This window comes from Kryptolebias marmoratus, linkage group LG13 (assembly GCF_001649575.2).
Source record: "Kryptolebias marmoratus isolate JLee-2015 linkage group LG13, ASM164957v2, whole genome shotgun sequence".
In the NCBI taxonomy this organism is placed as follows: Eukaryota; Metazoa; Chordata; class Actinopteri; order Cyprinodontiformes; family Rivulidae; genus Kryptolebias; species Kryptolebias marmoratus.
Window position 1 is genome coordinate 26700206 of NC_051442.1, and position 12291 is coordinate 26712496.

The 12291-nt window shown below is 37.9% G+C and overlaps 1 protein-coding gene across 3 annotated transcripts in view; it reads right to left on the reverse strand.

Annotated features, from left to right (window-relative positions):
• The window catches only part of dscama (Down syndrome cell adhesion molecule a), a 189155-nt gene extending 177348 nt beyond the window's left edge, over positions 1-11807 (reverse strand). Inside the window, exon 1 of one of the 3 annotated variants that reach the window (XM_017436414.3) lies at positions 10668-11712. In XM_017436414.3, the coding sequence (XP_017291903.1) occupies positions 10668-10710 (43 nt within the window). In that variant the 5' untranslated portion in view covers positions 10711-11712. Of the gene's footprint in view, positions 1-10667 lie in introns of all 3 variants that reach the window. The other 2 variants (XM_017436415.3, XM_037979091.1) reach the window with 2 other exon arrangements.
• Between the last annotated feature and the right edge of the window lie 484 nt (positions 11808-12291).

Sequence of the window (12291 nt, forward strand, 5' to 3'; positions counted from 1 at the left end):
CATAAATGGCTTCTTTTACCCCCCTCTCAAACCATCTGTCTTCTCGGTCCAAAATATGAACATTTTGATCCTGAAAGGAGTGTCCCTTATCCTTGAGGTGTAGGTGAACCGCTGAGTCCTGTCCAGAAGAGGTGGCTCTCCTGTGTTGAGCCATGTGTCTGTGGAGAGGTTGTTTGGTCTCCCCAATATAAAGGTCAGAACATTCTTCGCTGCACTGAACGGCATACACTTCCGCTCAGTTTGGGTTTGGGTGTTTTGTCCTTAGGATGGACCAGCCTCTGCCTGAGAGTCTTGTTGGGTTTGAAATGTACTGGGATGTTGTGTTTGGAGAAAATCCTTCTGAGTTTCTCAGTTACTCCAGCAACGTATTGAATGACAATGTTCTTTCCTCTGTTTCTCTCCTTGTTCTGTTCCGTGGTGAGTTTCGTGGGTTTCCTAGCTGACTTGACAAAATACCCACATGTTTGGAGAGCTTTTTTGAAGCGCTTCTGTTCCTTTTCCTTCCCTTCTGTCTTCGTGGGGACGTGTTCTACTTCTGAATTGAGAAAGCTCCTCGGATGAGAAGCGAAACGTCTTCAACTACAAAATAGAAGTCCTGTTGTTTTTGTTTTTTAACTTTTTTGAATTTACATGACCTTTCTTTTAGGCATGAAAAAACTAATTGAAAATGTATTAATTTCAGAGAAATGTATTAGAAAAATTAATATTTCAACATTTGGCAGCAAGGTAAGAACTACGTAAACCAACAACAATCAACAGCTAAAGAAATTATCTGAGGTGAATTTTTAGCTTTTACCAGGAACAATGTCCCGCTTGTTTATGTGGAGGACGTGAGACCTAAAAAATGTTTTGGAACCAGCCAGGGGATACTGTCTTATTTCAGTTTCAACGTCCAGGTTCATGCTGGATGTCTTTATGATCAAAGATGACACAGAAAAATAAATAAGTAAAGAAATCAGTTGCTAAATTAATTGATTGAAAGGCCTAGCATTCTTTGATGGAAAGCAAAGCATATAAAGCAAATAAAACCTCTGCCTTTCATGCCAACATTTTAAACTTAGATCATTTTATATTCAGAAATGACAGAGTTGTCATTTTGGTCAAACCTTGAAAGTCATGTATCTTGTGAAAACTTTGAGATGTCACGTTCAGTGGGTGTGTTGTGAATAACTCTCAGGTACTCCCACACCAAGTTTAGCTCAATATCTGTAAAAATGATTGAGGTAGTCATTTCTGTTTTCTCTAAGGTCAGCTGGCTGTGCCTGCCATCTTGAATTGGGATTACTCTAACGGTTAATTAGTTATAGAGGCCCATTTGGAATTTTCCTTATTTCCTTAAGGCTTTATCAAAATCAATTCAGTGTCTCATTATATAGTTTGTTAACAGAAAGATAAATTGAACTAAAAATGGTCAATGACAAAATTTAAACAGATTTGTGCAATCTGTTAGCGCTCATAATATTTAATGTGGACAACTCTCAGTTGCAACCACACCAAATCTTAGGTCTTTATCTGTAAAATGTAAGACATTTTGTGTTTTTTTAAAGTCAGTTTTCTGTGGTGGCCAACTTGAATCAAATTGACTCCAAAAGTTAATGTGTTGTAGAGGTACATTCAATTTGTTTCATTATCATCTGAGAGTTTCAATAAAGTATGTCCAGTGGTTCATGAGATATTATGTTAACAAACAAACATACATACACCACCTTTCAAGGACAGACAATAATAAATGTAAAACAGCAGAACAAATTTTATATTAACAGTATTTAGCCACACTGTACAGTAAAAAATGAAATACAGCAGCATTTATACCAGTTACTGCAGGTTGAGACACTTAGTATTTACAGTACTATAAACAAAGAACATGAAGGGTTGTTTGTTGTAGCCTGTTTCTGCGTGAAAAAAGAGGTTGATGTTACGCAAATCTTTGAGCTTTAGATAAGCTGACACTGTGTGTCCCTCTTCCCCCTCTGTTTCTCCCCCCATTTTCTGTCTCACTACACACTATCATCTCCTTAAGCATTCTGTTCTGGGTTAAATGAAACCTTTAACAGTTCAATGTGCATCCATTAACATATGCTTGAGTCTACTTGCAGCCAAGTAGAAGCACAAGCACACATTGTGGAGGCATGAAAAAAAGAATTAAAAAAATTCTTGACCTGATGGCATTGACAAATCCCAAAGAGATTAGTCCGCTCTGTCCATGAAAACAGTGAGTCACTAATCCTTTCTGATATTACATTTGCATACAGCTTATCTATCTATCTATCTATCTATCTATCTATCTATCTATCTATCTATCTATCTATCTATCTATCTATCTATCTATCTATCTATCTATCTATCTATCTGTCTGTCTGTCTGTCTGTCTGTCTGTCTGTCTGTCTGTCTGTCTGTCTGTCTATCTATCTATCTATCTATCTATCTATCTATCTATCTATCTATCTATCTATCTATCTATCCAAATAATGCAAGCAAATAAGTCTATTTTTTCTAAATTGAAAATCTAAATCTAAATCTAAATTTGGAAATAATAAATGCTAGATTCAGAAATTTGGGTGTCATGCTAAAAGTATAATCCTATTGTGTTCATTTTTTGCTCACTACTTTTGTGTTCCTGGTGAAAAATGGCCACCAAATATATCTGATTATAAATCCATGAAAATACATGTATAATCATCTATTGCTATGATAGATCTTTTTATCAATTTGTTTTCTTATTAACTGTACAAATTTAAATCTTCTGTTCTGTTTTTATAGCCTGTTGGCCTCACTGATCTTAGCTCATACACTTTGTATCTGAGTTTAAAAAAAGCAACGAAAAAAATAAAAGAAAAGAATTTTGAACTACAACAAATTTATAGATGAAAGGTGTGCTTTTTAGATGACAAATTTTTTAAAGAACATGTTTTGGAATCTTAATTTTTAATAGGGGTTCAGAAGAACATGTTTTTGTATGTTCTCAGTCAAAACTGACCAATGTGATTTTATTAGTGAAAAGAGGACAGTCTAAAAATTACATCTGAAAATTTAAATGCTCCAGTATACTTCATAAGAAGCCACAAAGTCGATTCGCAGTCACATGGTTGCAAGCCATTCGTTTTGGCACACACCTTTTATGGGTCAAGAGACACTTGGATGAGAACTCCTGGGATGCTCCTCTCTCCTCCAACAGCATTAAAATGGGTTTCTTTCCACCAGCTTCTTAACTCTCCTGTCCTTGTACTGATTTTTGCTTCCCTTACTCCAATCAGACATGTTTATTAAATACACTGGGACAGTACATGCCATTTGGCATTTGCAAATGTGATGGTACCCAATAATAAGCGTACAAAGGGAACGTGTCTTGACATTGCCCGGCCGAGGGGCACTTCCTCCTCGCCACCACAGCCATGAAGAGCCGCCTGTGTCTCTGTGTGGTCTCTTTAAGTTCACAGGTCTCTCTTGGTCTTGATCTTAATCAGTGTTATCTTCCACTGTTGACTCATTCTCCTCTATAGCATCTTTCATGTCAGGTTTTTGGCTTCTTGTCACCTGTGTGATGGGGCCCTCAGTGACAGTATACTGTTGGTCATTGTGCTACCACAGAATAAATTATGAGTAAGGCCTCAAAAAACCTTTATTATACCAGAGCTGAAAGAAAGTTCTATATATGATTGAACCACTATTATAACTGTTTGTAAGAATTCCACAGGTGTGGATTCTGGTAGGGGGAAAAAAAGGCTGTTAGAAATAAATTCCTGTGGATGTTGCCAAGGGCTCTTAAAAGGGGAGTGAGATGTGTGAATGAGTGTCCACTAAAAACAAATCCACCTGAAAGTGTTGGAAAGGAATTAGCATATGCCCATCTGCTGAAGTCAATTTTACACAGTAATTTTGAATGATCAATCATTTTTGACCAGCAAAATTTGAATGAAACACCTAAAACTGAATTTAAAATTATCAGAATTTTTTTGTCTGTTTAGATGACTTGTGTGAACAAAATAATGAAATCTCATGTGAAATCAGATCCAAAGAATTTTTTTTTTCAAACAGAAAACTTCTAAAATGGTTAAAGTTGGCCTGAACACAGGAGAGTTGAATTTTGACATGTTATTCAAAAAGACTAATCACTTTGCATTATTGAGCCATGCTCCCTGTGGCCTACATTGAGTTGACTGGTGTGCTGATATTAATGTGTGACTGAGGAGCCAAACTCAGTTGTTGTTTGCTGATGTGTGTTGCTGTGACTCTGTCAAACTGTCTTGACTCTTATCCAAAGTGACAGATATAAACCAAAAGAAGCGAGTCTGCATAGACCCAGTTTCCTACTGGCCCTAATGTGACCTCTGAGTGCCTCTGTTTTGACTGGTGATAATTGGTTAAAGCAAGAAAGTAGGATCAAGCACGGTATACAATAGGGACGTGAAGCTTAACCAATTTGTACCAATTCACGTACGTGATGCGATTAGAACAGTCAAGCAACCATGGACCAATGTAGTTTTGGGATTAAATCTAGATGCACCAGTTTGTTATGTATGACAAAATCCAATCCATTTATTTATCAGGGTTGTTTTTTACAGCATCTACTTTAAAATATAGTGGAAAAAATGTAGGCGTTTACATGTGTGTTTGAAGAATATATGTTCTTTAGACACTTTTTTTAAAACCTGTATCTTACTGGGCTATGACTGTTGGACACTAGATGGTGACTTAAAATTGCAAGACAATGGATACATTTTCCATTGCAGTCTCACTGAATTCTGAATGTTTATGATCTGCAAACTGTGTGGCTCCATTTCACCAGGCCCATTTTTGAAAATCACAGTCTCTTTTTGTGTGCTTTGGCTTGCAAACTGTATTCTAGACCTCTAAACTTAAAACTTACACTACGGACATCCTGTGAGGATGCTGTAACAGCTTCAACTTTTACCTTCTTGTATGGAGTCGTGTAATTTAATACATGTCTACCTTAGTTTACAACTCTTCTTCTTGTGCTGTTTAGCGGCATTATTTTCTCATTAGAAACATCTACTGTTTCAGAGGAGAACTGCAAAAGTACCAGTATAAACAGCAAGAAATACAGGTATCAATGTATCATTTAAAAACAGAACAGTTGAACAGTTGTTTTTTTATTAAATGGTAAATAGTCTCAAAAATCACTCCTTTGCTTTGTTATAATGTTCTGCATACACCATGAACATCAATACATCATTAAATCTCAATGTGTTGACTCAAAGTTCATATTGAATTGCATCATATTGTGATTAAGTGCTAAATTGTATCGGGATGTATCAGGTTTTGCTGCTGAATAAATCATATTGTTGGCAGTGTATCAAAATACATACCGTATTGGTCACAGACCAGAGATGCACGCCCTTAGTATACAACATTCTATCAAAAATGCAGTAAACGCAATACTTTTTGAGAAAACATGCTTTCTGAATTATTTTCTATTATTATCTATTCTATTATTTTCTGCTTTTTTATCATCTTCCACTGAAAGCAAAGTGTTGATTTTGTCTTTGCCTGTGACTGTGTGTGTGTGGATGGGCGTGTATGTGTATTTGTCGGACTTTTAATAAAATATCTCATGAACCACTGAATGGATTTTAATGAAACTCTCAGAAAGCTAATAAGTTGTAGATGTTAATAAGTTGTATATCTACATTAGAGTGTTAGAGTCAACCTGATTCAAGATGGCTGCTATAGCTAAGTGACCTCATCAAACACAAAAATAGCTATATCTAAGTAAGTAAGTAAGTAAGCTTTATTTATATAGCACATTTCACAGACAGCAACATCACAAAGTGCTGAAGAGAGAACAACATGACAAAAAGACAGTAAAACATACTTAAAAACATTAAACCAACACCTAACTAAAAACCTGTCTGAATAAAAATGTCTTAGGATGTTTCCTAAAAGAGACCTTGGAGCCTGAGCAACGCAGCAACGGCCTGGGAGCAACCACTTGAAACGCTCAGCCATATTTCTAGTCATATATCTCAGCCATATTTGCAGACAGTGAGCTAAAATTGGTGTGGTAGCATCTGAGAGTCATTCTCAACAGTGATTCACTGGGTGTGTTACACCAATTTTTGTTTTCTCAGATGAGTTAGCTGTGGTGGTCAACTTGAATTGACTCCAAAAGTTAATCAGATGTAGATTTACACAAAGGGGCTTGTTCACTAAAGCAAATGGAGCATGTGCTCTCCATTTTTCAAAGTGGCAGTGTAAACTTATGTTATTGCTTCTCCATTATTTGACTACAAAACATGTTATTATTGTTTGTGATTTTACTTTCTTAGTTATGAACTAAAAAAATATATATTCAGTGGTTACATTACCTCTTCATGTTCTTCATGTTCTGCAGAAGCCTGTTAATTACCCATTGATTCAAATCCGGTTCGTTGGAGCAGGGAAACAAGTAAAATATGCAGGATAGTGACAATCGAGGATCAGAGTTGCCTACCCCTGCCCTAAGGTCATGAGCTTTGGGTTCTGACTAAAAAAAACAAGATTGAGAATACAGAAGGCTGAAATTAGTTTTTTTCCAAGAATAGCTGAGCTCATCCTTAGAGAAAGGGTGAGAATCTTGGATATCTGGGGGGAGATCAAAGTAGAAATTCTGCTCCTACATATCAAGAGGAGCCAGCTGAGGTGGTTCGGGCATCTGGTTAGGGTGCCTACTGGACCCCTCCTTGTGGAGGTGTTTTGGGCATGTCTATCTAGGAGGAGGCCCTGGGGTCGACCCGGGACACACTGGAAAAAATATATCTCTCAACTGGCCTAGGAATGTATAAAGGTCCCCATGGAGGAGCTGGTGGAAATGGCTAGAGAGAGGACAGTCTGGACGACATTGCTGAGGCTACTGCCCCATCAACCCAGGCCTGGAAAACAACAATGACATTTGATTCCAGAGATTATTGTTTTATGTGAACTGGTGGTCATTTATTGTGATCTGTACCTATAGTAGGGATAAGAGAAATTACATTAAAACAAAGAAAATACTGGAATATTCAAGACTTCTGCAAGAAGCATGTCTGTATTAAATTGGATTGCCTTCATGTGGGAAATAGTCTACCCTCCAGTTGTCACTGTATAATTGCATGCATTTAAAAGGAAAAATAGTAAGAAACAGTCTTTTATGTTGATTATACTTGATAACATGATTAAGTTATTAAAATGTTCACATTTTAGTTTGTATCTCTGCTTCAGCTGCCTCTCTTGCCCTTCTATTAAACTGAAAGCTAAAAATACACACGTGTGTGCTTAGAGCCAACTGAGCAGCTTTACGATATATTTACAGAGCTTATTAGTGTCCAATAGAGCATATGTTAGTCGCCCCGCCCCATCATTCCCCCCACCTTTGTATCTTAGCAAAAACAAAATTATGCCACTTCCCCATCTTTTTCCCCTAATAACTGTAATATTTTGTTCCCATTACATTTAGGTTTTAGATGCTTTTGCAAGAGCACTTCAAAGGCTCGAGCATCGCTGAAGTGAACTCCACAGCAGACTTCACTCTCTGCAGCTGTGGATAGTTTGGATCTACTGGAGATGAGCTTGCAAATGTGTCCTCAAACTGGCAAAAAGCAGTTCAAAGCAAAATGGGAGTTTGTGTGAGGGGGAACACTCGCTAATGATCAGCACAGACCTAGAGCTGCAATGCAAATAGGTGGTAGAAGGCCACAGCAGCTGATCAACAGAAAACACAAAAATGGATCTAACTCAGCCAATTTTACAGATATTGAGCTAAAATTTAGGGTGACATTAGTTGAGACTGATCTCGAACACAAACTCTAAGCACTAACTAATTGTACAAGATATGTCATTAAAACCTTACAATTAACTACTACTGTCAACTTTGCCATAATACAGCAAATTTAAAAAATATTTAGCTAAAATGATATAGTGGTAGATGAGCTTTGTCCCCAACACATACTTAGAGTGCTACACATTGTGCAATATTTTTGCTTAAACCTTTGGCCTTAACTGTAGGTGTCAGAATAGGTTATCAAAACATCTCATGAAATTATACAGATTTTATTGAAACTTTCAGAAATAATGATTGGATGGACCAGTCTTACTCATTTTCAATGGCTATAACTAAAATTTGGTTTGGTAGTAGCAGAGATTCATCAACACATACTTTAATTGCTATCAAATCTCACATGAGATTGTGCATAATGTTATTTACAAGGTTTGACTAACACCTTTTCAGCTCCATGATTTCTCAGCATAAGATGATCTTAGTTTGAAACTCTGTCATGAAAGGCAGCTAACCATATCCTTTCCTTCAAGAAATGCTTAGCCCTTAATCTTGCAAATATGTATGTGTAAAGTCATCCAAGTAATAGTCAAACATATCTAAGTTGATTCAAGAAATTTAACAAGAAATTAAGAACTGGAATCCAATTTCCCTCATGTCATCATTAGAAAAGAGGGAAGGAAGCAACACTCTGGTCACCTGAACAGAGCTCAAAGCTCACACTGCAGTAACACTCATTACCTGGGTCTCCATAGAGACCTCCTCAGCAGCCTTCACTGGACCACAGCCTGAAAAGCTTTGCTTTCACAGAGCCGCATCTCTCTGACTACAAAAGGTGCAAAATGAACAGTTCAGACAGAAGCCCGTCACTAAGCATAATTCAACTCCATTCAAAAAAAAAGAAAAAAAAAGAAATGCTGCAGAAACAACACTACCTGAGATCAACAATCAGTAGCCTAAAATAAGGAAATCCAAAGAGGAGTTTATCATAATGCATCTGCATGATTCTAAATTCTGCCAAAAAATGTACAAAGAAATCTTTGAATCGACAGAATCCTCATCAAATGGACCAACAGCTAAAATCACCACAGCTGCTGCTGCCATTCAAAGTTTTTATGTCTATAGCAGCAGCCATTTTGCAACGCTGTTGCCTGGACCAAAGAGATTGAAAAAGCAAAGCAGTGGATTGTGCAAATAGAGGTTTCTGCACAGCATTGAGCAAAATCTGAAACAAGCATCAGTGTTCTCCTGGATTCAAGATGCTGTCTTAAGCTTCATATAATTCTACAAATAATCTCTGGATTCACCGACCTCTTAGCACGGCCACAAAATGGGTTTCCTGTCATCTTTGTTTGATGCATCGTCCTCTGATCTCAGTTCACATTGTGTCCACTTTCTGACCCCCGTCCTTCCAGAAATCTTTCAAAAGAGCTTTAAAATAACCCTTATTTTCTTTCTAGCAAATTCCTGCTCCAACATGCGCACGCACACACACACACACACACACTCTACCCCACAGTGCCTTGTCTTCTCCCTTTCTCAATTCTAGTATTCTATGATTCTATGTGTATGTGTATGTGTATATATATATATATATATATATATATATATATATATATATATATATATATATATATATATATGTGTGTGTGTGTATAACGTATAACACAGTCACCCTCAGTCAAATAAATACACAAAATCTTCTCATGAAGTCCATCTTCTGCGGACATCATTCTGCACGATGCAAAATGTAAACGTGGATTCATTTTGTGAGATGTGCATTTAGCCAAGGGTTAGAAGGGCTTGTCTCTTTTTTTTCCCAATCCAAAATGACTCCATGTCTGTGCTTCTAATATGGCGGGTGCAATGCCGGAAAAGAAAGAAAGCGCAGCCATCCTATTTAATCCTTTGACTTGAGGATACTTGCTAGATTTTACAGAAAGCATTTAAACAGGCATTGCATGTTATTGTATTAAATACTTTCACTATATAAAAAGGTTTTTGTTTATATTCAACCGTAAAGATTCTCATGTCACATTTTCATCAATATGCTAAATGGCTTCTGGCTTCTTTTTGAATTTAGGATTCAAAAAAAAATATCACATTTTTATTATCAAAATAATTGTTTTGCCTGAAAGGAATTCAAATGGTGGCTGGAAGTCGAAACATTTACTGATTACACCAGGTAAACATGGGAATCTGTTCAAGCAAAATCCTTTATCAAAACATATTTTTTTATGTGTATAAAATACTGTTTTAAAAAAACGGCGAGGATGCATTTTACACATTAAAAAAATGAAGAAAAAAAAATCCACAGACTGAGGCCCTGTGCAGTTGGAGCAGAAAGAATAAATGAAAGCAGCTGAGAATGAATCTAAATAACTGTGTGATGTTGGTCAGGTTTAAATTTTCCTAAAAATAAAATGAACATTGTAATAAAAAAGGACTACAAATAGAATTTTTTTTTTTTTTTTTACAGATTTTGGTCCTCATACAGCACTGGCTGCACCTATTGTTTTTCCTTCTCCATTTTTTTGGAACTCTCATTTCTGGGTTTAAAGGGTCATTTATTTTTTGTCTTTACAAGCATATATACATGTATACACAGGCGCGCGGGCACACACACACATATATATAAGAAAAAGAATATATATAAGATTTCAGCTCAAGGAGGTTTTTCCTGCGACCAGGAGGAGGGTCCTCCCACCAAAAAAGTGCCCACAGCCTGTAACAGGACATAGCAACAGCCTGTTCCTCCTTTCTATTATACAGGACAAGTAAATAAATAAATAAACAAATCCACTCTTTTCTGCAGAACTGTTCCCGGGGTGCTTCAGTTTTCTGTTGGTAGGCTCGGGTCCACGGGGGGATAATACAGCTAAACTTGAAGTTGGATGTGCGCAGATGCATCACTTACCATTCAAGATGCACTGGGAAAAGATAAGAGCCAATATCCACATGCCCCGCTCCGTTCAATATCCAATCTTATGCTTTTTCTTCTTCTTTCTCCCAGCACTCTTTCTTCTTGTTATTTCTCCCCTTTTTTATTTCTTCAACAAGTCAGTTGCGATGAAAAAAAAAACGGAGGCTGCAAATCTCCCTCTCTCTCTCTCTCTCTCTCTCTCTCTGATTCTCTCTCAATCCCGCACGTTGAGGAGAAGATGAAGTGGAGGAGGTTTGAGCTTCTTCCTGCTGCTGATTGTCTCCGGGTACAGCGGGAGATAGTGTATGATCCACAGCTGTGGACTGAGCCGTGCCGTGCCGGGCCTCAGAGCAGCCGTCCCTCCGTATTGGAGCGCTGCTCTGTGTGGATCATGGAGCTCGGCTCAGTGCGCTCCGGCTCCAGGTGAGCTGCTGCTGCTGCTGCTGCTGCGTCAAAGGCTGGAGGCGCAGAGGACAAACTGCCTTTTGCGCACAGAAACAATTAAAACAATAACCCCCCCTAAAATAATTCCTCCAAATAAAAAAATAAAAGAACAATATGTTGTAAATAATTACAAATCTGGACGACAAAAATAAAAACAAATGTGTCATCCCCCCCAAAAAATATTTTAAAGTTGAATTTTTTTAAGCGCATATGGAGTTGGTTGTTAGCTGCGCTGGAAACTCATTCTCTCTTCGCCGCCTCTCTCCATCCGGCGAGCAACAAGCACGCGCATCTTCCCCCTTTCCAGCTGCCGCACACACAAACTGCGCACTCTAGTCCGTGCGCTCAGAACCTGCCCTGCCTCACAGCGCCGAGAAATAAACCCTCGCCTCCTTCTCCGCAGCTGCTTTTGTCCCTCTCCATTGCCTTAAAGGTGCAGGATGGGGGTGTGGGTGTCGCACAACTGAGCCTCTGATGAAGCGGATTTTTTGTTGTTGTTTGTTTGGTTGTTTGTTTGTTTTTTTGGTTGTTTTAAATGCTTTATAAGAGATCGAGGTGCCCCAACCAAAAGTGTTCATTAATGCGAGGAAGAGAGAATTAGCCCGATGCAGGACATCCGTCTATGGTTTGCAAGAACTGAGGGCTGCAGAGAGGGAGGGATGTAGGCTACACCTGAGTGGGTGCAATGCTGGCATTAAGAAAAAAAAATCTAAATTATCTTAATTGGAAGATATCTAAACCCTGACTTTAAAATAAATGTTCTTTCTAGATAATTTATGAGCCCCCAGGATGTTTCTGGGGACCCTGCCAACCATAACCCCTTGCATCCATTAATTGACCTTGACAAATGTAAGAAAGCCCCCCTCACCACCACATACACACATACACACACTACACACACTGCACCAGGGGGCGTCAAACAGCAGCTGTGTCAGACATCTCCAGCCCCCTGAGTTCACCTCTATTCCAACCACACGGAAGAGTCACATGTAGACATGAAATGACTGTGGTAAAAAAAAAAAAAAAACATTTCTTATAAAAGGAAAACTCCAAATTATCATTTTACTGTTATTATTGTTACCTATCTAGAGGTTCAACTTGCTGTAAAAAAATAAAACAACAAAATTTTTCTTTTGATTTGTGAGCATTTTTTCTGATAAAGTCCTATTTGCAG